Source organism: Styela clava, chromosome 7 (assembly GCF_964204865.1).
Source record: "Styela clava chromosome 7, kaStyClav1.hap1.2, whole genome shotgun sequence".
Classification (NCBI taxonomy): Eukaryota; Metazoa; Chordata; class Ascidiacea; order Stolidobranchia; family Styelidae; genus Styela; species Styela clava.
In genome coordinates, this window is record NC_135256.1 from 18211601 (window position 1) to 18237203 (window position 25603).

Here is a 25603-nt window from a genome sequence, read left to right on the forward strand (position 1 = left end):
TGACGTCTCTTTCGCAAAATTCAGTCATTGTATGGGTTGCTTACAGCAAATTGTTTGAGTTACCAGTTTCGTACCGGATATTTTGTATCTTACTTTTTGTCCTAGCTAAAACGAACATAATATGATTGCTTGGCGGTAGGCGGTAATTGAAATCCTTGTCTCGAAGAAACCAGGTGAGAAGCCGATCTAGACAGGTACGGAAATGGAAGTGTGCTAGACATCCTTATTGCCGTCGCCGATTTAAAATGATTAAATAGGAATACCGGCTGATCGGTCAGACGGAAAGTTGTTCGCAGAGCGATCGAAGTAAGGCGGCGCCCAGACCATCGGCATTTCGCGGGCCTATGTTTTATGTCGTAGAATTATGATGAATCTATAAATAAGGTTTTGTTACAGAAAAGTGCTGTTATTCAGGACTGTACAATTTTGAAATATTCGTGGAAAATTACAAAGAATTTCTTATCTTATTTCAGAAAAGTTAAACCCTTACTATTGTAGACCAATTAGTGATAAACAGGGTAAACTGCAATACTGAGGTCTACAAAATGCGGAATTTATTATGGCTTGGAGCCGTATTATCGGGTAAGATATCTTCGTTGTTTATATTTTATATAAAAAGATCAGAAAGATTGAATTATATCTATTCAAATGACAAAACACTTGTATATAAAAGCCTTCAAGTACTGAAGTAGGTTATTAGATTAAACTATTCTGTATTCTTCAATGTAGAGATATGGTTGTATTTTCATGGTACATCTATGCAAATTTTTTCAAATTTTATAGTATCTTTCATCTTTGTTTTTCAGTTTTACACATATCTACGGCACAGACTAGTCCTTGTGATGGTCAAGGTTGTTATCCTGACATTGGCGATTTGTTGGTTGGCAGAGAAGATAGATTAACAGCCACATCAACATGTGGACAAAAGGGCCCAGAAAACTACTGCATTGTTAGGTATAGATTACTACAGTACTATGAATTAATCTCCATAAAACATACTGACAAAATAGGCTTAAATTATTTGTGAACATGGTACTTTGAGCTGTAAGCGTGATTGACTTTTGGAAGTGGTTGCTATCAGGTTCATTAATGATAGTAATACATGCACAACTGGTAATATACCAGGTAATATACCAGTTGTGCACTTTGCATCAATGACTACTTTTGCTATACAAACTATCAATATTTCTTCAGTTATTGTTGCCATTTGCTTCGGATATTGAATACTTGCTTTCACATAATTCAAATGAACGCATGTTCATAAATTCTAATGCTGTTCAATTTTTAATCATTTCAGTCATTTGAAAGATGAAGAAAAGTGCTTTATTTGTGATGCCCGTGATCAATCCACAAATCACAATGTTGAAAATGTTATCACGACTTTCCGTGAGAGACTGGGAACATGGTGGCAATCTGAAAATGGAGTCGATAAAGTCTCAATCAGACTTGATTTGGAAACTGCTTTTCACTTCACTCACTTGATTATGACTTTCAAGACCTTCCGTCCTGCTGCTATGATTATTGAAAGATCAAACGATTATGGCAAAACATGGAGAGTGTACCGATACTTCGCTTATGACTGCAACGAGTTTTATCCCGATATGCCCCTGGTTAGTATCACGTTTCAAGTTGAGCCAATATAGGTAATGTGAAATTGAAATTCACTTATTTTTCAGTTATTTAGATTTTGGTCAAAGATGTATATATCCAAACAATTGTAAAATTGTATTGGTAAATTTTCCTTCAATACTAGTTTTGAATTTCCTAATTTGGCAATGGCATATTATACAACAAAATTATAACTTACCGTAATCAGATATAATGATATATTTATTCTAGAATATTTTGCTTGGTTGATATACCACCTTCTTGCTGTCTAAATGTCTAAATGTCCCATCTCTGTGTTTCAGTTTCCTCCCCGGGAAATTGATGAAGTCATCTGTGATAGTCGTTACTCACTCATTGAACCATCTACCGAGGGCGAATTGATTTACAAAGTTCTGGAACCTTCTCTGATCCCATTTGATGATCCATACTCACCAAGGATTCAGGATCTTCTCACTATTACTAATCTCAGGTTTGTTAGGGGATTATTTATTTGTGTTGCAAAAATGTCTATTTTAAACTACCGTATATTTTTGTATTAGAGTATGAGAATGTACAAGTAGGGCAAAATTGCCATTGACTCATGACTCAGGGTTGGAAAAATTTTGGACTATGACTCCAGGACCCAACTCCAATAAAATAGTTTTATTAATAAAACTTGCCATATGCAAGGATGTGTACTAAATTTAATTCTTATCTGGTTTCTGGAGAAAATTTTGGTTGCTTCCATACCCATTGAAAATTTGTGATTCTGATTCTGACTTCGCCGAATACAGAATTTTATCTCTGACTGTAGGGAGTTTGAGAGTACTCCACTCCAGTAAAAACATGATAAACTTCAACTTTAAAACCTGTTAAGATGGTATTTGCAGAATTAATTCTTAGCAGTAATGCTTGTTTATGTACATAAAGTGCATTCACACATGCGATCTTTTGTTTTGCGTTCTTCGTATATCTTGTTCGAAAGTGATTTTTTTTGGATTTTTTTTGGCATGATGGGCCTTCATCATGTTTATGAAAATACTTTCTTTTTTATTTTCAGAATCAATTTCACCCACATGCATACCCTTGGTGATGATCTTCTTGACAACCGAGAAAACATCAAAGAAAAATATTATTATTCTCTTTATGAATTGATTGTACGTGGAAATTGCTTCTGCTATGGTCATGCTGATGAATGTCGACCAATCGATGCTTCTTTGGAACGTCCTGATCTTGTTAGAAGGGATCTGTTCCAGGTAAATAATATAATATATTAGCAATCATTAAACCTTTCCTACTAAAATTCCTTGTTGCCGAAAAGAGATTTAGTTCTAGTTTTCTAATCTTTCTGTGAAATGCTTATTTGTATTAAAGAGATTTTCTTAGTCGAGAAAGGTTTATATATTCTGCTATTTTTCTTCATAATATATGTGATAATTACATTAAGGAAACTTATAGAATCTTTCTAACATTTCAAATGTCCTATTCAATTCGAATAGTAGAAAAAAATCAGGATAGATTTTCTAATTCTTATTCTCTTTATAAATTGCATATATGGTGGCAAGCATATGCTTTGAATGTATTTATGCTTCTTTTCTTAAGCTACCGTTGTTCTGTATATTATTTTCTAAGTTTATTACTTTTACTTTTTACTCTGTTTTGCTTTCTATCTTATGTACTAATGAGAATTTTTATCTCAGTTGGACTATGTCTATGATAATGAATTAATACAACAGAAAGTAAGTATATCCAGGGGGTTCAATTCCAAAAATGTTTTTCAAAGCATGGGAGCGAATTCGAATGCATCATATTATAGCACGAACAATCAACCACATTCAACAAAAATAAAGAATTTGTTGTTTGATAAAAGACAGAGTTTTGTAACAATCCAAATTCAGATATTGCATAATTTCATCTGGCATTTAGTAGTCGGAAAATGAGAGCTTTACTAGTCTGGTATAATTTTACAATTACAACGAAATTATTTATCTTTTTTTTTGTTTTTTTTTATCACATAAAAAGTGTGACTTGAGTTGTGATTCATACATAAACCATGCTTAATCTAAATTAAATTTCCAATTTTGGCACTTACTTTCCGACCGCTTATGCCTTCCATAATTCATTTTGAAAGCGATTTTAATTCATTGTCAATATGCAAGTATAAAGAAAAAGATATGGATGAATTACAACCATATTTTTGCACCTCCCTATCACAATCAAGCACAATTCAATATACAGTTCCTTCATAAAGAATTTGCATCAATAGTATGCAAAAGTGCAACTAATAATGACCATAAGTTTTGTGATTGTGAATAACATTGCCATGTGTGATACACACATTAGGATCAAAATTTTCAGATTTACCTCAATAGAAAAAAGGTGTTAAGTAGTTGTTGTGACTAGGTTATTTCTGGTGTATTGCCCATTTATTCCCCTTTCTTGTTTTCCATTTTCATTGGTGTATTTTTGGTGAAATATAGTGATGTTTTCCACTTTTTTCTCCATAAGCGCAAACCGAAAGACGCTGGGGATCAGGTAGGCACAACAACAAGCTAACTTGAATGCCACCGAATGATTGATTGTAATAAGCCTTAGTCTATGCTTTTACCATAAAAAATAAATATTATTGATGTACCAATATTTTTTTCATGTTTGGAAAAGTATAATTTAATCACACTATTAAAGTTAGACAATTTGGGCAATTCTTTATAATTGTTTTATATTAGTATTCCGTTTGTCCATTCTTCATGACAAGAATTTGAATATGTACTCTCATATAAACTGTTTGAACAAAATTTTGATGGCGTGATTTGTTACTTCCAAAAATATTCATAATTAGGTGGAGATATTCATCGAAAAACTTTTTTTTCTAGTTATTTCTTGGTAATTATTATTGAATGGGATTAGGCATAAAATATTGGTACATCTCTAATATTAATTTATGCCATCTTGATTCTGAATGTCCTCACAGAACTATGTGGCACAGCTTAGCAACAACAAATTGTGGTGGCTTCTGTCTTAATACAGCTTTAACATGAAACAAATATACTTTAACTTGCAAAATACGGGGCAGATTAATTTAGGGAAAGCTATTTATCTACATTATTGTATTTAATTACGGCATCGCATAATTTTCATTAGGCGATATTTTTGGACTAAGAATATGCAGTATTAATGCATCGTGTATAGGCTGACCCCATAGTAGAGTTTATCCAATATTCCGATTGGATACCCTAGTTTAAACACTTCGCTGATATTTATCCTCGATTTCAATCATCTTCTATGAAGAAAGGGCTTATGTTGTTAATTACAAAAATATGATTTTCAAGTTTTAAACCCAGAGCTTGCTTGCATGTTATTTCCAGAACTCTTATTATGTGTTGATATTTGGTTAAACTCAGTAAGAGGATTAAGATGATTTAGAACTTTATTTTTATGTTTCATTTAGTTGAATAAGATATGCTCGTTCAATTATTTTTTTTAAAATGTTCTGTATCAGATTTAAATGTATTCTTTCATTTGATGCAAAAAATTGACCAACAAAATATTACATTTTTGAAAAAAAAAATGCTTCACTTGATAAAATTTCTGAAATTCTTTTTCCATATCGATACATAATTCAAGAGGTCTGGTTCTGATCAATCCCCGCTATCATGATCAATGCAATATTATTTGTATGAATCAATTGTATGAAAAAATGATTTATACATGCACTTGCACTCTAATGATTGTCCCAAGGTTCCGTATTGGGTCCTTACTTATTTGATAAAAAAAATGAAAATCAAAAATAAAACTAATGGTTTCACAACACATAATCATGCAAGGTACACTCACGCTTGCAATGGAATGCAACAACACAGTTTGCATCGAAACATACTAATTTAATTTTAAAATCTGAGATTAGATTATAATTCGCGTAGATAAGGTCCTATTAAGATTTAATTTTATTTAATTAATATTGATATCAAATTGCAGTAGGTAGTTATGAGCAATTTTGCACGAATAGTAATAGATTAGACAGTTATATATCATTGGTGTTATTACATTATGGTGATCTCTTGATAAAATTCATTACAATGGTGTATACTGGTGAATTGGTGTTATTATTTCTGTTAGTGCTTATATATTTATTTATTTAATATTATTTCTAATATTATTTTTCTCTTCTATAAATTCTTTATTTTACCTTCGGCTAATTGGTAAATACTGTTTCACTTCTATTCTTAGTTTGTTTTGATTACTTCTTGCATTTAACAACTATAATCAAGATTTAGATTGTTATGATTTGAGTGTCATTTCGCTTTTTAATTTTTGTTGAACTTTGGATGTGCCCAAAATAGGTAAATGGACGATGTGTTTGTCGGCACAACACCCAAGGTCTCAACTGTAATGAATGTCTTCCCTTTTACCATGATCAACCATGGCGACCTGCTGACAGAGGACAACCCAACGAATGCAAACGTAAGTGCCTAAAATGTTGTCTGCTGAAATTACTCACGTGACCTTAATAAAACGTACTTACCTGATACGGACAATGTCAGAACATCTCCTGTAAAAAATAGGGATAAGATATATTTTTCCTCATATATTATATAACAAAACCCTGACATTTTAAAACTGTCCAATCTGTGTAATTATGTTATTTAAGTCGGCAATTTTACTACTAAAATTGAGAATTTCTGAATTCAATTCGCCATGTCTACGCGGCGTCGTGCTGCTTGACTCGCAGTCGCTATTCATTCCAATACTGTTACAATTGACCCGCTTTAGGAAACATCGACTTCTATTACTTCCCTCGATTCTACCAATACTTTATACTTGTTTAAATAAAGTTAAGTTGTCGAAGACGGCGCCTGTAATAAAAAGTAGGTTTCCTGTGCGTCAGCGTTTTGCGTTACGGGCTGAGATAACGCTTTCCCTATGTTACTTTTATTTCGCGAAAATTTAATTTTGTTTATATGTGGAAAATTGTCCAATTATACTGAATTCTCTCGTTACTCCCCTGCTTTGGATGATCAAAATATTGAATAAGTGAAATTTTTGTAATTTTATTCATAATAAATTAGATTTGGTGTGCGCCATTAAATCTAGCCGTTATCGGAAATAATTCATTTTTTCCGTGGCCGAACATTTATAGCACTGGAGGCAGTGAGAGTCCTATTTCCTTCGGATGGCAGGCAATAGTATTCTTTAAAATTTCTAGACAAAAAATTATAATGTCAACGCTGATTATAATGTAATCCCAAACGCGCTGCATGTTGTAATATAATTTCACAAATATTCGCACCTGCCAATTACTATAAATGCTACCGATGTACTTATAAATTAGTGTACTCGCTATTATAAAGATTGGACGCGCCGAAGAATTATCATATACAGATTAAAAAGCTATTGTGTTAATTAGCTGTTTCATTCAACTCTTTGATCTTTGTTAATTGGTACATTATTATCGAGAAAGATTTATCCAAGAACAATTTCCGATTACCAGTAGTGGCTATTTTCTTATTTAATAAGCCAGCTTTGTTGAAAATGAAAGGTCCTAATAATGGGTAAATGCTATTAGTGTACATGTATTTTTCCTTAAGGAGTTCTTATATTTAAAATAGAACATTTATATACCAGTATAAAGTATTTCTCATCATGGAATGAGTTTGAAATTTCCTCAAACTCATACCTATCTGTATTTTGGGCCATCCCTTATGTATATATTTCAATGCTGATTTTTTAAGTGGCTTTTTCTCGCCTTCAGTCTGAACAAGGCTCTGTGTAAGCATCCTAAATTATTCAATACTAATTTTTTCTGTACAAGAATCCAGTTATATGCGATTATTTACTATTGTTGGAGGGACCAGAATTTTTTTGTCTCTGCATCTCCCACCCAATTTGTCATACTCTGGGTAAGGTGAGAGCATGTGTCTTGAACTCAAGATGTCAGCATAGATAAGTCCAACGTTTTCGCTTCTCACTTTGAAACAGCTTTTCAACCATGTTTCATTGAAATTCGCCTTCTATATACAGGGTGTAATTGTAACAACCATGCTGATGAATGCCATTTTGATGCCGCTGTTTATGCTGCCACTGATGGTGAGTCTGGGGGAGTGTGCGATAATTGCAGAGATAATACTATTGGAAGAAACTGCGAACTCTGTCGACCATTCTTTTATCATCATCCTGAGAGAGACATCCGTGACCCTAATGTTTGTGAAGGTCAGTTAAAAGTGTTTTCGGTGAAATAAATGTATTATGTGAAATTAAAAGGTGAAACCGTGGTGTATGTCGTTTGGATCTTCTGAGCATTCCAAATCGAAGAATGCAATACTATTTGTGGTGAGATATGAGTATCCATGAAAGCAAGGAGTATCATTCATACAAATTGATATCTATAAAATTTGTTCATATTATTTGAGTGCTACTTTCGATTTCAACCAATATGTGTCTCAGAACTCTATATAGCCTGTTTTGTTTGGTGTGTTTCCACAGGCAATACTGTATTGTTAAATAGTTTTATCATGAGATATCTTTGCATTTTCTTATAAATAATGACAAATTGTGACATACAATCAAATATTGTCAACACAATCTCAAGTCTTATATTGTTACATTGATTACCTGAAAAATTAAGCTTGACCACTTTATAAATATTTCTAAGTAGTTTTTTTTATGGTGTTATCTACAATTTTTGGTGTTTTTTCCATTTTTTATTTGTAAATCAAAATTTTATCAGCATGTAATTGTGAGGTGGCTGGTTCCTTGAACGATGGGATGTGTGATGGGCGAACAGATTCTGACCTTGGCATGATTGCTGGTCAGTGTCGATGCAGACAATATGTTGAAGGTGAAAGGTGCGACAGATGTAAACCAGGATATTATAACTTGGATGAAACAAACGACTTCGGATGCACACGTGTGTATTTTTTTGGTGATATAGGAAAACCATTACATATGGCTTATATAATCTGTCAACCCAATAGTTATTTTGTTACATTAGACATAGTTATATTTCGATGTAATAATTTATGAGTTTGTTGTTATGCATAATGCATGCATAATTGTTAGATCAATCCTGAGGTTCAGCTAAATGGAAAGGGTCAAATTGATTTTTATAAGTATATAGAGAAAATTCCTGGGCCATAGACACACTTATCTAATGAACAATCAATCAATAAAAAACCAAGTATCCAGAAACGATCAAAAATTGGCCGTTAGAATAGCCTTATCATATAGCCGAAACAGAACACCTGATACTTTCAGTTCAGATGACCAAGTTTGTGGGTAATAAATTTGTTCAAAACTTGACTTATTTTTGAATAGCTTGTGATTGTGATTCTCTCGGTACACTCGATGGTAGCAACCAATGTGATCCAACCACTGGACAATGTATTTGCAAGAGACATACTACTGGAAGAAGATGTGATCAATGTGCAGTACGTTTGTAAAAGACTATTATGTTTATTTTAATATGGTAGAAAATTAAAAAAAATTGTTCTATATAATTTGCTCAGGGCAAGGTCACATGCACTGGCTCAGAAATAAAGAATATTGACCTTTGATCAAAGTTACAAATAACCACTAGTGTCAAAAGCTACTGAGACTATAATGAATTGTGTGTTAGTAAACACCGATTGGTGCAAAATTCATTAAAGCAGTTCACGTCAGCTATGAGGTATCAACTTCCACTGTTCCACATGACTGAAATTCTTGAAAAAATTTGAGTAGGGATACATATGCATTATGGTATATTGTGTATTTTTGAGTCTCCCACCAAATCAAATGCTTACATCTACATTAATTTTCAGCCTCAAACCTGGGGACTTAGTGCTGACAGCGGTGGGTGTCGTGATTGTAATTGTGATGTGGGTGGTTCTTATAACAATGACTGTGATGATTCCACTGGTCAGTGTGATTGCCGACCCCATATCACTGCTCGACAATGCAGCATCGCTGAAGCAGGATTCTTTGTTCCTTTCTTGGATCATTATACATTTGAAGCAGAAGATGTATATGGAAATGAGGTTTGTATAGCAATTTGAATCGCATTATCCATTTGCTGTAGGTAAAAGAACTCCATACATTTCTGTATTATGTTATAAGCTATTAATGATTCAATGATGCCAATAACTGTATAATCAACTAATTCTGATTATTGAAGTTATGATGCTTCAAAATCCCCTCGATTTTTGATCTAAATTGTCTAAAACAGTAAAAAATTATGACTTTTCTTAAAGTTGCCACACAATTTTTGAAAGCTCACATCTTGTTTGTTACTGGTGACAAATCTTATCTACTTTTGATTACACTGTTTTACTCTTTATTGTAATGTTGCCATGTAGTAGTTTTAATTTAAATACTTTCCTTTTAGAATACATTCAGATATAACCAGAAATATGCACCACCAATGATTTGGACTGGATATGGTTTCAAAATGGTTCGGGCTAACGGAATCATCGAGTTCATTGTATCGGGATTGCCAGCTTCTATGGATTATGATTTTGTTCTCAGATATGTACCTTATGTGAGTAGAATGTTTAATTCTTGCAGTTAAAAACAATTTAGATGACAAAATGTCGGGACGTACCACAGGGGTGCGGTCCAAGTATTATTATATTTTGCATAATGGCCACGGGAAATGCATCTGAATTTGTCATATAATAAATGCCTTGTGTTTATTTTATAATATTCTTAAATTTTGCAAAATTTTAATTGGGGATAGCCTTCTTTACTGAAACATTTGTAATGTGAACCCCTATCAAATAAATTACTAATAATATTACAAATCTAATCAACACCTAAACTGCTGAGTTGATAATTTTCACAATTTTAAATATTTGTTTTTACAGAATGATGTCACAGTGGACAATGTTAAAGTTACTATTATTCGACCAAATGCTGGAAACATTCCGGTGGGAAGCCCATGTGATAATACTAAGCCTGGTGATGATGATTGGGTTGCTTCACTTCGTGGTCATCCAACTTCATTCGAGAATCTTGGTAAGAAATGTTGATAAAAATACTAATCAGCATTGGAATTTCTCAATAACATTGAGAATTATTACTCATAAAAATGTTTTTGGAGTTGATTTAAATTTCGATATCAAAATTTCTATTTCCGCAAAATTTTTTTTGTATGTCCTATTGTATAAGTCTTATGATTATAAAATGGCAGTGACAATTTACCTAGACTTTTCCAGCTTCATACAAAATTAATATTTTCATCTTCTTTTATAGGTTCACATTGTTTGGAGATGGAATACAATTATGCTGTTCGATTTGAATTCCCGGATGGTATGGAAGGCATTAACATAGATTCAGTAAGATATTTTTTATAAAATTTTCGATTTTTTTGAAACCAGGATCACAGCACAAATATGTATCTCAATTTAAAAAATATTTCATGATACCCATGGTAGAGATTTTGGACAGATGGTTGGTCCCAATTGACACCCCAACACAATAATAGTGTTCACTAAATATCTAATTCCTCTCGTAGCTTGTCCTCGTTGCCAACTACTCTGGAATAAGTATGTTCCATGGATCTATAGCCGGTGCAGAAAGATCTAGAGAATTCGATGAACTGAAATGCCAAGACAGAGCCATGCAGTTGCCCAAACAACCTCAGAATGAAATTTGTGCTGGACTTGTCTTTTCCATGAATGCTATTTTGCATGATGGTGCTTTAGGTAAGTTTAAATAATAAATACATTGCAATGTATCTGTCTGTGACTCGAGTCACGAGGATACCAGTACTGAATATCAAAAAATCTATATCAACTTACCGGTATATATTGCCATTTCCTTTTATACTTAAAACCGAATGATAGATTTCTACCTGGACTTATTCAACATTTTTAATTATTAGGCCTTTTAAAATATATTTTTTTCTTTTTAGCTTGTGACTGTGACCCTCAGGGTAGTGTTAGCTCAATCTGTGAAAAGAACGGCGGACAATGTGTTTGCAAACCTAATGTTATGGGAAGAAAATGCGACAAATGTGTTCCAGGAACATTTGGCCTTGGCCCAGATGGCTGCAAGCGTAAATTGTTTTTTTTTATTTCCTATAATAAATAGTAATGGGTTTTGGCTATTTCTAGTGTTCTTTTAACTCTATGTGTATGATGACTATATATTTCTGTTAATATTGAGGTTTGAACATCTTCTAGGTGAAATAGGCTGATTTATTTACAATCTTTTTTCTTTTCCAGCTTGTGACTGTAATGTTGAAGGTGCTAGGTCACCAGATGTTGAATACTGCAATACAGAAACAGGAGAATGTACTTGCAGAAATGGAGGTATTACTGGACGTCAGTGTGATCAATGCAAAGTAGGGTTCTATAAATTCCCAGAATGTATTCCATGCGAGTGCAATGGACATGCTGAAGAATGCAACCAGGATACAGGAATGTGCTTAAACTGTGGGCAACACACTATTGGTGATCATTGTGAATTGTAAGTATTAAAATAAATTAATTCTGTTATTAATGTTATTTGTAAAAGTTATTTATGAAATATATCAAATAACCACAAATACAATTTTGTGGCCTGTATTTGTGTTTTGTTGTTTGACAAAATTATGTATATATATATTGTGATCTAAGTGATTCAAGAGTTTTGCTGCACACTAACACAAATATATTTCTGTAACATTAACTCTTGCTACAGCATCCTTGCACTATATGCATACAGATCCGCCGACACAAAAGCATAGAAGAAGGATAAGTAGTTAGTCTCGCAGAAACCTAATCATTAGCCCAAATATATATTGTGATTTTGAATGCTTCCATCCAGATTACTCGAAATTGACATTGTTTTAAAAACAAATATAAAATATGAAGATATTCATATACGAAGAACCTAACTATCTTATGATTATCTGGCGATATCTACAACTTCATTTCATTTCAATAAAAAAGCGCAACCTTTTTATTATCGCTGTAAATTTCAAAATCTCTCGCTGTATTTTTCATCGATATATTTCAATAACAGTTGCGAAGATGGGTATTATGGAGATCCAAGACTTGGAAGCCAAGATCAATGCAAACCCTGCATGTGTCCTGGTGGACCAGACAGTAGCAGACAATTCGCACAAACATGCAGCGAAACATATGATCCTCTGACTGGCACAAATCAAGTTTTGTGTGACTGCATGCCACAATATACAGGTAAGGTTCAGATGAATTTATATCAGGAATTTAAAATATATTTCTCATTATATAGTTAAACAAAAACCATTGCAATTGAAACAACCTTGAATTGATACCTAATATTTCATGTTAGATGGATTGTACAGGAACTTGTTTAAAGCGAAAGGCAGCATAAGCATTGTTAATAAAAAAGAGCGCAACAGGACACTTGAAATAGATCAGGATTTACTTGTCCATTGTTTCTTTATCTGACCTGACAAATCGGGTTAAGGCCATGGTGCATTATACTCACCCAGGTTGAAGATATAAAAAAAAAACTTACCTACACTTTCATAACTTGGAAGCTATGATTTTTAAACCTTCATTTACTCAGAAATATTTATTGATAATGATTTATATTTTTAAGGTGAAACCTGCAATCAGTGTGCTCCTGGACACTACGGAAATCCACATGCAGCCGGTGGTCAGTGTATCGCTTGTGAATGTAACGGCAATGTTGACCCTTCAAATCCCGGAGCATGTGATGCAAGCACAGGAGAATGTACAGCTTGTTTGCACGACACTGCAGGTCCACATTGCGAAGTTTGCAGAGATTTCTACTATGGAAATGCCTTATCGAAAGATTGCAGATGTAAGGAATAGAGTTGTTTTTTGTCGTTTTCAGTTGATATTTTTCCTCAAATTACCAATATATATTTGAAATCATACTCTTATAGTCCACTTTCGTTTCGTAAGGAATTTAGGTCACGCAACCTTGTGCAAATTTTATTGATACAAAATGATATGGTAGCAGAGAATACCTAACAGATTTGTATCCATTCTGCCATGCATTAGTTGGATCTTGATTCTGAATATCAGTGACTTTTACGCTAATCACTGAATAAGCAGAAAAAACTGAAAACTCTTGTTTTTTCAGTGTGTGCATGTGATGTCGCTGGAACTGAACCGTCACAATGTGTTGGTGGACATTGTCATTGTGACATGAATACTGGTCAGTGTCCTTGCCTGCCCAACATGACTGGCCGAAGATGTGAAAGCTGTTTACCAAATCATTATCGAGGTTCCAATGGCGAAGGATGCATTCCATGCAATTGTCACGAGACTAACTCGCTTGGAGCAACTTGTAATGAGGTTTGTTGATTATTTTTAACCATTTTGATCTCAATTTGCGGGCCAAAATTAAAGGTTGCAAGTCATTGGCGGGCCGCACATATTTTTAAAATGTTAAAAATCGAATGGATGACCGATGAATAACATTTTATCACACAGATCAGCAGTTAAATTTTAAGCAGCGCACGAAGACTGACCATTTGAATATTTTTTGCGCCATTTGCACTTAGCATCACTTTTCTGCGTTTTGTTGTCATTTGTCTAAATTATATTTAAGTTATAGGCTTAGTAAAAGAGTAATTGTGAATTATATTCTTGTTACGTTATAATATAATTTAGTCTACACGTAAATTCTTTTGCGTAAAGAATATAATCGACAAAACAGTTATAGTTTGTTACTATAATTCAGTGAAGCGTCGCGGGTCGGATTGTATTGCTCCGCGAGCCGTATCCGGCTGTGGGTTGCCGACCCCTGCTTTATGTGGTAAAAATGTAGTAGTTTAGAGTGTGAGTTCTTGTGAAATATACATCATTGATAATAATTTAATTTATTTTTCTCAAGCTAGCAGAATGATATATTTTGAAAAATAAATTTTCCAATGATCGATATCATTAAATTATCCATTCGTAGTACATACCGTTAAGCTAGATATAGTCAATTATCTTCAGTTGGCTAGAGCTTCCTGATCATTGTGTCAATATTTTAACAATTTTCAAGTCAGTGCCTTGTTTGGGTTAAAGGTGTATGTAACCATACTTTATATTAACTAGTTTTTGATATTTCAGTACACTGGACAATGCGAGTGCAAAGATGGATTTGGTGGTTTAACTTGCGGAGATTGTGCTGATGGATATTGGGGAAATCCTAATATTGCATGTTACGGTAGGTTGCTTCATTAATTGCGGTTTCACACAATTCAATCTGTTATGCATTTGCTGTGCTTTTAGCTTAGCGAAATATGGAATTCCGATTTCTCTATTCTCAGTATTTTGCGAATTTATAGGCATTTAGGCTGCTGGTTTTCATTTTGTTATGTAGCTCTTTCCATCGACTAGTTTCCATATAGAAAAAAAAATCTCTCATTGCCTTGCTCAGCTTACGGCTTTCTATAAATCGAAACACTAGAGTGAGTATTGTGCTTTTTTTATTGGAGAATTGGGGAAGACTCCACCTCGGACAGAACCAGTGACCACAACAACGTCTACAACTGAAAAAAACCCACCACCGATAACCACTACCCCCATCACCACTACACCTAATAAAAAAACAAGTATCGAACCCACCCCATCCACAATTACCCCGGATTCTAGTCCAGAATCTACTTCCAGCTCAACCCCGTCTAAATCTACCGAAAAATCCACCCAACCAAATCTTTCCACCCAGGCTACAACAGAATGTTTAAATCGCGGCGATAGAATTTGTCCTGATCCCACTGACCCTAACAACCCTTCTACTTCTGACCCATCCACTGTTACTGACCAACTCAATTCAAAACATACTGCCACACCCCAGCCAACACCCACTTTCAGCCCAACTACCGATTGCGATAGTAGGGCAGACCAGGGTTGTATACACTCTACTTCGTATCCTCTCGCTACCTCTGAACAACAAAGTTCTACAACATCGAGAACAACCTCATTGCCATCATCTAATGTAACTGGTAAAAAAGCACTGACACAAGGGCACCAGTTAATTCACGCGTAAAATCGTCCAGTTGCTGTAATTGTTTAATTACGTTGTAAATTATCTAATTCTATAATTTTGCACAATAAATTCATTCAAAAAGATAATTTCACCTATGCCAATTTATCTGTTTATTACATTTTTAAATTTTACATAATTTGTTATGCACAATGATAGAACACTTTTGCCATTCTTCAAGAAAATTATTCGAAAATTCTTGCTTTATCGAACTCCATTATCAGTAGTTTCATCATATTCATATATATACTACAGCCTGCTGTATAATACACATGTCAATGCATTGTGTCACGATTTCATAATTTACGCACACAGTTCATTTGCAGGTTTATAAATGTTATTCATGCCTATTTGATTGAAGTTTTCACCTTATATCATGTTGTAAAACAATGGAATATCATCTAATAGATTAGTAAAAGCACTTCACATAATGGTCAACTGCTAGGCTGTTGCATGGCTGTTAATTTTTTCATATTTGCATTGTTCTATGCTTAAACTATGAGAACAAAACTGGTGAGTAGGAAAATATAAGCCCTGCAAGTACACCTTAAGACTTACATAAGTCTGTTTTCTGAAAAAGCAGCAAAACAAACTTATGAAGAACTGACTAACATTTTGCTTGTGTTGATGGTTATTGTGATGAAATACATCAGTCAGTCTCACAGTGCAAATTTATCCAAACTTTTCAGCAGTGCCAACTTGGAACTTGACTCTGTTCCTGGACTAATTGTATCAGACCAAAATTTGAACATTCAATCTTGAAATGTTGATTGAATATATATGTATGAAAATAGATTCAAGAGCCTTTGTACTTTCTTGGCTGTCAATGCGTCTACTCTAACCTGTGTTATATTTCAGAATGTGATTGTGATCCGTTGGGTTCTGCACATGTGCAATGTGATCGTGCTACTGGACAATGTCCTTGTATTGAAGGTGTTGGTGGAAGATATTGTGATCGTTGTAAGAGAGGATTCACAGGAGATATTCCATCTTGTGAACCTTGTGGTGAATGCTTTGACAACTGGGATAAGATCATCAGTGATCTGAAAGGTAAGACTTGCATTGTTTCATGAAATATGAACTATTTTTTAACATTAATATGTTTGGATTCAAAATTTTAGTAATTTAAACTTCTAAAGTAGCAAATTTTTAGAATAAACATTAATTTCTACAATGTGATTTATTATGAAAGACCGCTTTTGTACAGTATCAATACCAACTTAAAAATTCATTACCCCTAATCGTGATAGCAAGAGGTATATATACAAATGTATAAACTGGATATTTAAAAGTCCTGATTTTTCCAATTTGAGAAATATCTTATGTGGGTTATAGATTTTGGTATAATTCTGAGGTATTTCACTTCACAAACTTTTTCACTTCTGATATTATTATTCTGCAGAAAGAACAGAAAAAGCGATTGCACATGCTCAGGCCATTGAAGAAACCGGAATCACTGGCGCTTACGAAGATGATTTCACGAAAATTGAAAAAACACTGAAAGAAATTGAAGATATTCTCGCAAAATTGGATGAAGCTGCTGAAGGAGATAACTTCAGAGATGTGATTGATGACATCAGGTAGGAAGATAATATTATACAATTCCCATATATATATATGATGGAGCTATGATTATTTTGCTGGCATTGACAGTATTGCTTCGATTGATTTGTGTAGAAAAATACGAATTTTTATTTGATAACTTGCCCTGAACAAATTTACATATACCTGTAGTTTCTTTTTATATGTGGGGTTATTAAATATTACACAATCTCCTTTTTTTGAGGCTCTGGGCCAGCCAGTACTTTCTGTATGGAGATCCTGTTGTTTGAAATGATAAGATTTTAAAATATTTCCTTGGATTGAGTACATCAATGCTTGCAATTTAGATGGAGCTTTTAGGTTCTAACTTTATTAGAGTGTAAGAGGAGCCATTGGTTACCAATATAGTAAGCTGTCTTGTTGGCTTATCCCATAAATATCAACATTCTACTCTATACTAGATATCTCGTATCTAACTGGTCAAGTTTTTACAGAGTAATGAAAAGTTTTTTTTATAGATATTTAGGATTTTTAACTACCACCTAACACATATTAAGACAACTTTTTACAATAATCCTCCTTTGTTAGAACTTCAGTTATTTATTCAAATGTGCACATTTTCAGGGACAAGCTCTCCACCCAAGAAAAACGTCTTGACAAGATGGAGAAAGACATGGAAAAACTGAGATCAGATGATGAATCTATCAATGATTGGTTGGAAAAGAGTGAAGATGAATTAAATCAAATGCGTGAGAAATTAGATGGATTGAAAGAAGAAAAGAGAAACATCAGCAAGGCATCTCCTGCAGGTATGTATCGTCATATTTTCATCAAAACTTAATCTTCAATGATTTTTAATTGAGAGTTAAGTATGTAATATCAATTTTTTTTAAGTTGATAACTTTTACGAATAAAATAGTAAATAATTTTGGCTAGTACTGCTGTGCTCAGAAAACGCCACTGCACATATAGTTTGCCAAAGGCTGTATGGAACTTTATTGTCATCACTGTGGGTGTAATAGCGCTTAATATTAACAGATCTCTTGTAAACTGTATTCAATAAATTACAACTTTGGTATCTTTGCTCTGAGAAAGACCCTAGACAAGCAACCATAGGAAACAACATTGTTTTTTGAAGGTCAAGTATTCCTAATTCGGTGCAGTCTATACACAATCTATTACAGCCTGAATGTGTTAGTGTCGGTGGTGCTTGTAGCCAATATCCCTACATGCAATGTCAATTTAATTGGGCGTAGCCGCGTAGCACTCCAAGGACTTCAATATCTAAAATTACTGCGGTTGGTTTTAGCTGCATACAAGCAAGTGGAAGACGCGGCACAGAGATCAGAAAATGCTGAACGTGCTGCCAAGGCCGCCACAACTGAACCAGGCAGTCTTGTGAAACAGTCAGAAGATGTCCGTGCTGAGGTTGAGCTTACTTTTGCATCTAAACTCGAAGAATTTGACGATAAGAGGCAGCAAGTTGAGGCCGATCTCGAAGATAACAAAGCTAAAGTTGAAGAATTGTCTCTTGCTGATATTAACCGGGACGTCTGTGGTCAGGCTACTGAAGAATGTGATGATACTTGTGGAGGTGCAGGCTGTGAACATTGTGGTGGACTGGGATGCAAAGGAGCAGTAACCAATGCAGATGAAGCAAAAGCCAGGGCTGAGAAAACAAAAGAAATTTTGGACGGACTCACAGCCGATACCACTGATTTGCATATCAGAATACAGGTTTGTGTTGTAAAATCTTTAGGCGGCATTGATATTAAATTGATAGATAGGACTATTTGTGCATGCGATTTGGGTTTACTACATTCCTTCGCTCTGTGTACTAATGAATGCAAGGATTCTGTAGCTAGAATAAAGATGACTACTCATGGGTAAAATTTTCTTGTTTGAAGAAGTCTTGACATTGACAAGTCTTGACAAATATATTTGTTGGTGTGAATCAAGACTCTTGAATAGAATTTTTTGACTGATTTTATCATTTCCTTTATTCATCGGTCATTCTGTAGTAGAAATCTAAAGCACATATAGATATAAACTTCTTCTTTGACCATAACATTACAGCTTTGGAGTGGCTCTACTGACTGTTTTTCTTGTAAGCTTTATCTGTACTGCATATAATTATCCGAATATAGAATTTGAGCCATTGTCTGATCTCTGTGTTTACAGGTAACAAAAGAAAACGCGAAAGAAGCAAAACAAATCGCTGAAGATGCAAGAAGACAAGCTGATGAGGTTGAATCAAAGGTGAAAGATCGAAACGCTAAGATTCGTGATTTAATCAGACAAATTCGTCAATTCCTCACTGGTAAGTAAATATTTCCTGATTTCCTGTTATATGTTGCAGGACAATTTATCCAAGGGATTTTAAAATTATTTGTGATATTATATACAAAAATATATCTTTTTGTGGTGCTTCTGTAGCTTACGCTATGAGCGTTACTAGAGCTCGACCGATATATCGGCCAACCGATATATCGGGCCGATATTGCGTGTTTGCCGATATATCATATCGGCCCAACCGGCCGATATATCTGGCCGATATATATCAGCGTTAGTCGCTTTTCCACGTTCTAAAAAATGAGTATTTTTCACCGGGAAATATCTGCGGCCGAGCGTTTTCCTTTTTTACGCTTCTCTCATTTTGCCTTTCAATGAACAGAGGGTTCTCTTCTATATTTCTCTCTTCGTGCGGCGCAAAATCCTCGCCTTCGAATATCATGCGTCCCCACTAGGCTTGCACGTAATCGACAAAAATCAATTCCGTAATTACGGAAAAATTGATTACGTAATGACCCCGTAATTGCGATATTTTTTCACACGTTTAAACCTATCATAAAAACCATTCGAATCCACTTCTTTTCCGAATGGGACATCGAAGTTTGGTTTTCATATTACCGACATTACTACACGCCGGCGACAGATGTTAAAGACAAATACCAAGGAGTGAATTCAAATTAAATTTATTCTGATTTTTATCTTGTTTAATTGTGTTGGCTTTGATTTTCCTTTATCACGTTCGCAAATTAACCGTCCCAATTTTATGCGATCAATTTTATCATTACCGATAATGGTATACGGATATTTATGAAACGATAGTTGCCTTTTTTAAAATAGACTTTCGTATTGAATAAAAATTTCGGGTTTCTAAGTTATTAATCAACGACGAGCGTATTTTCTCGTTTGATTATACCTGCGCTTGCCTCGCGACGAAGACTTGTTATTGCTCCGTTTTTTTTACATTATCCGACTTTGCTACCTAGTTAGCATTTTATAATAATTACTGATGCTGAATTATTGACGATATTCCGATTACCAAGCTCCATTTTATATCAAATCATTTCGCGGCCTAAATGTTATAACATTATTTGCGATAAATTTAAATCAAATAATAATTATTTAGCCGGCGATAAATTCTTACCCGTAACTTGTTGTAAATTAATGCTAATAAATTCTATTTTGTTTTTTTAATCCTCTGTGATTTGTATTAATAAAAGTGATTGAGTCGGGAAAACAAAGTAGCCTAGCCTCCTCTCCTTTTGAGCGCTTATAGCGGCGGTAAAATTCGTTTCATGTCTGTTTCACGGAGAGAAAGAAAAATACGCCTTCCGGAATTACAATCAACTATCACACATTCTTATTTATCATTATCAGCGCCGAATAAAAAAGATAACAAATCGTGAAGACAAAAAAGTCTGTCGGTGCTAATTGCGTTACGGTTATAACGCGTATAATAATATCGTTTTGACCGTGAAACCAAACGCTCAAACGGGGTGGCAACGCGTCATGCCGGCTCAAAACGGCTGCGAATACCGGAACTCTAACTTCTTCTGCTTGTTAAACTTTGATTTTTTACAATCGACGGAATTGACTGCTTGGAAGGAGCACGTTTCAAACGCGAAAGCGCTCGACCAATAATTACGACTTTACGTAATTTGTAACTTCCCTTCCGTAACTCCAAACAATTCCGTAAATTACGTGCAAGCCTACTCCCACCTACTACTGTATGGATCAAAATGGACTTCTATAAGCTTTTTACTGACTGCCTTTTTTCTCTTGTGCATTAATGTGTGTTCTTATTATTTGCTGCGAAACTTTTATTAATGATGCAAGCACTGTGTAGGACTGCTTTATTTTTCAACACAAAATTTTGATTGACTGAAACTGAATGTTTCTTTCTATTTGTATTTACTGCGGGTTCGAGTTGTAGATATCGGTATGTCAATATCGGTTATCGGTCACTAGTTGGCCGATATATCGTTATCGGTATCGGTGCCAAAAAGTGATATCGGTCGAGCTCTAAGCGTTACTTAGATATTTGTACATTTCTTCTCATTTCCTTTTCTATATGTTGCAAGACTTTTAATGTAAGGGAACTTTTAATCCATTTATGTAATTATATACAGAAATAAATACAGGGTGTTCATGAAGTCTCAAAATTTATCAATACCATATATTGTTTTGTTCTCACAGATGTATTAAATGGAATAAAAATACTCAAACAATTATTGATTAAAATAAAAACCTGGTTGAGTATATTGAGAACAGACTCCATATTGAAATTGTGAAGTGACTTTATGGACACTCTGTACTTCTGTAGCTCAAGCTGTGAATGTTACTTTGGAATTTGAATTATCGCTAGACAATTATAGGATTATCAAAAATAAATTTGCATATTTAACAATTTATAGATGATCGAGCCAAGCCAGAGGAAATCGAAGCACTAGCCAGAGAAGTTCTTGCCATGACATTGAGAGCTGATCGAGATGAAATCGATAGCCGAGCTAAAATTATCAACGACCTTGTCAATTCTCTTCCTGATGTGGATAATATTTTAGACACAACACAAGATGACCTTGATCGAGCAAATGCACTCCTTGCAGCAGCTGAGAAAGCTAAGTAAGTAATGAATCCCTATTGTGGGACGAAGGGCCAAATATTTTGCCTGCCTAAACTGACGGGCCATGTAACTTTTAAATAAAAAGTTACATTTTATGAACATTATATAACAGTGTAACAAAAACAAAAGTGAAAAACAATAAACCTTGTGCCAAACCAAATTTAATCACAATCTCGACAAATTCCTTGAGATATTTTTTAGCTAAAACATCAAAAATGATTTTAGTTTTGTTGTAGCAGCATCAGGCAAGCCAAATTGAGGTATTCAATGGGCCGGATATAGCACGCGGGCCGTAGTTTGCCCATGTCAGGTATAGCCGACCCCATTGGTTTGAACCTGAATTTTTAACTGGTAATATAAGTTAGATGTGGTAGCGAACAGTATATTAATAGGCAAACTCCTAAGAATTACTGCATTCTAACCTTACTGTTACTTCTCAGGGCTGATGCTGCCGCTGTAGCTGGCGATGCTAGGGCAGTCTCTGAAGCACTTGAACAAGCTGAAAATGCATCAACACTTGCCAAAGCAGCGAGAGATAAAGCACAAATTAATATTGATTTGGCTCAACAGACAATTAATGATGTAAGTAATTATCTAGAAGGTATTTTATAAGCGGCAGGAAATACAAAGGCATTTTCTTATGAGACATTTATTTAATATTGTATTTATATGTGATATTTAATTAGAGTGTGTCAGATAACTATGAATTTTCTGGTAGTCTTTTTATATCACTATGGATAAGGATAAGGGTAAGCATTCAATAAGAACTGAAGAAATATAATATTTGAACTTTGAACCCATGGTTTGGATTCTATATTATCTGTTAATTATTCTCATTAAATTTTAAAATCAGCCAATTTATTGTTGGTAAATAATTGATATGATTTGAATATAAAAATATTTGAACAGATTGTAGGAATAGCAGCAGAAATAACTGATGCTGTAGACGGCATTGATGAAGATGTTAAAAGATTAGAAGATCGATTGAAAGCAATAGAAAGCAAAATCGTTGATAATTCTGTCAATGTGGAAAATGCAATACAACAGACTGCAATGGCCATGGATACAGCACAAGCAGCGAAAGATGTAAGTAATCCAGTTTTCCTCTTTAAATATACTCTTTTTTCCCAATTCTAGCGTTATATTAATACAAACACTGATAAAAAATATTTGGTCCTCCAGAAGTATGCCCACCAAGCTGTTGCACAACCTGAATCCTAACAGGTACACACATACTATGTTCAGGTTGTGCGCCATCTTGGTGCGCATACTTCTGGAGGTCCAGGTATTTTATATTAACTTTCAGTAAGTCTCTGATTTTTGTGTGGCTCATTCTGCTTGTAAGGTTATTATTAACGGTTTGCAAACTGTATAATGACAATATGTTTTCTTTTACATACAGGCACTGGAAGCTGAGGCAGGACTCATTCGGTCAGCGAATGGAAAAATAAATGAGAAGAAGGGTCAGGTTGATAGATTGACAAAGTTACGAAAAGATGCAGAAGCATTGCAGGAAACTATAAATGGCAACTTGGATAAACTTGACGGTAAGCGATTTGTTGAATGAATATTTTTATTTCGAGTCTTTTGTACAAATGGTTAGTTTGGTAGGACGTTGTGTAAGAGTGATGATACTTCTCTATAATATTAATTATCACACTGTTAATTATTTTTTTATTGTGCAATCTGCGGCGCTCCAGAAGTGCGTGTACCAGTATGGAGGTAACTAATTTTGTTTGCCTACTTCACATCAAGTTGTGTAAAGGCCTCACCCCAACACACAGGTACACACACTGCAGGAGTACCCAATCTGCCATGCTAAGATTGCCTAGCCATTTTGGTGTTTTATGTATGGATGTATTTTTAACATATTTCCCATTTTAATTACAGAATTAAATGAGAAGTTCGATGAGCAAGAGCGTGAACTCACGACCAAGAGTAGTGAATTAGAATCTCTACTTGCGGAAGTAGAAAGGCTTTATGCTTCCATTGTAGACAAGGAGGCTGACATTCGTCTTTGTTAATTACAATGGGTTTCCTGTACAGTTTTTCTCTGAGTTAAATACTCCTACTTGTTTGTTATATATAGTACTTGAGTGGTAACACGGCCAAATTGAAGATATTGTTCTCAAATCAGCATATTTTATTATTTTTTGAGTAAAATAATCAAACCCCCGAGAATGAAATAAAATTGTTACTTTTGTAATAGTAAAGTTTCATCAGTTTTTAAATTGTGTAGGAGTTTGCGTTTGATGTGCTTCTCTTTGTCTTGTATGCTTTCTTTTTCCGTTTTTTGTATATTTGTATCGAAATGCAGCTTTTGTATGTCTTGATGAAGCGTTTTTCACACTTTATAACTTACTACCCCTTTCCAATTATCTACGAGGACGTCTTACATAACAGTATTAGCTCTACGGTGGACCCTATATTGGAGAAAGTCCACCTTTACAGCACATCATTGTATCTGTATGTCACTTTCATAATATCAAATTTGTGCTATGTCATAGTTGTATTCATAATGTCATCACATACTTACACGCAAATCATTGTTTTATTATTTTATATCAAGTTTTGTAATGCATTGGTTGGAGATTGTGAAGAAATGTTAAGTTGGTATTTCTGTACATATACATGATAAATAAGACATTTGCCACTCAAATAAATAACCTTGATAAAATTCCCTTTAAAAGTAAGACCTTTGGAAAGTCACTATTTTCATTTTCCATCACCAGTTTTGAGAATAGATTTCCTTTCAATTGGTAATAGTAAACGTGACTTCCTGATATGATTCACAAGTAGGAGGTTTTTATGTATTATTTTAGCTGTTTCATGTTAAAATTTTATCAAAACAAGCCCCGATATAGTATTTTTATTACATAAGTTTACGATGATAGCTACACTAATATCATTTCCATTTTCTTTCACTACTAACAGATTCACAGTCCCTCACTATACCAACACAAGATTCTGCCGGTCATGTCTTTTTATTTTATTTTTGGTCCTGGATTCAAGTGAAATAATCTTTTTCTCTTTATTACTTTGTTCAATCTGGGACTAGCCCATTAACACAAGCTTTTGCCGGTCACGTCTTTTTTATTTCTCTTTTGGTCATGGATTCAAGTGAAATGTTTTTTTTTCATGTTTTAGTGTGTTTAAGCTGGGACTAGCCCATTATCTGTATTTGCTAGTGCTGTTGAATAATGCTGATAATAAAATGACATTGACCTGTTATATTACATAATGTGGCCGTTTTGGGTCTGAGCTTCGGGAAATGGATAGGTTAAAATGTTATGATTACCTAAAAAGTTCTGTTTGGTTTAACCTTGGCTTTCGTCAAGCTCAGTTTTGGTCAATCAATTGACCAAACGTTCGATACCAATCATCTACACTGGTTTTAGAATCTGCACATGATTCACTGCAGATGTACCACATAGTGTTGACGAGTGGCATCTCTCTGCCATTTGCACAAGGGACATAGTACGGCTAAAACTATCTACAGTTATAGGCACGCATTGCAGTCAAAATTGTTTTTTTGCTGTCGACATGTAAGAATTTCGACGTTTTTTGGCCTCAGACGTAAGGGCGACATTACAATACCAACTGTGCTAAATA

The 25603-nt window shown here is 34.3% G+C and overlaps 1 protein-coding gene across 1 annotated transcript; it reads left to right on the forward strand.

Annotated features, from left to right (window-relative positions):
• The first annotated feature begins 422 nt into the window (after nt 1–422).
• Nucleotides 423–25232, forward strand: LOC120327710 (laminin subunit beta-1-like). The gene is made up of 30 exons (XM_039394053.2): nt 423–582; nt 807–954; nt 1298–1610; nt 1911–2077; nt 2648–2843; nt 5928–6048; nt 7606–7794; nt 8312–8491; nt 8899–9011; nt 9384–9599; nt 9947–10099; nt 10425–10575; nt 10813–10895; nt 11075–11264; nt 11474–11617; nt 11787–12030; nt 12568–12743; nt 13132–13356; nt 13642–13856; nt 14622–14718; nt 16396–16587; nt 16940–17117; nt 17704–17888; nt 18389–18816; nt 19261–19399; nt 21783–21990; nt 22432–22573; nt 22901–23077; nt 23394–23538; nt 23882–25232. Exons 1-30 carry the CDS (start codon nt 546–548, stop codon nt 24013–24015), a joined length of 5286 nt encoding a protein of 1761 aa, XP_039249987.2. The 5' UTR covers nt 423–545; the 3' UTR covers nt 24016–25232.
• The last annotated feature ends 371 nt before the right edge of the window (nt 25233–25603 follow it).

Bases quoted from the DNA above. Each gene is read 5' to 3' on its own strand.
- LOC120327710 (XM_039394053.2), top strand. From the start codon at position 546: ATGCGGAATTTATTATGGCTTGGAGCCGTATTATCGG. The intron at 2,844-5,927 runs GTAAATAATATA...TGCCCAAAATAG, and splicing joins TTAGAAGGGATCTGTTCCAG to GTAAATGGACGATGTGTTTG. The intron at 19,400-21,782 runs GTAAGTAAATAT...AACAATTTATAG, and splicing joins AATTCGTCAATTCCTCACTG to ATGATCGAGCCAAGCCAGAG.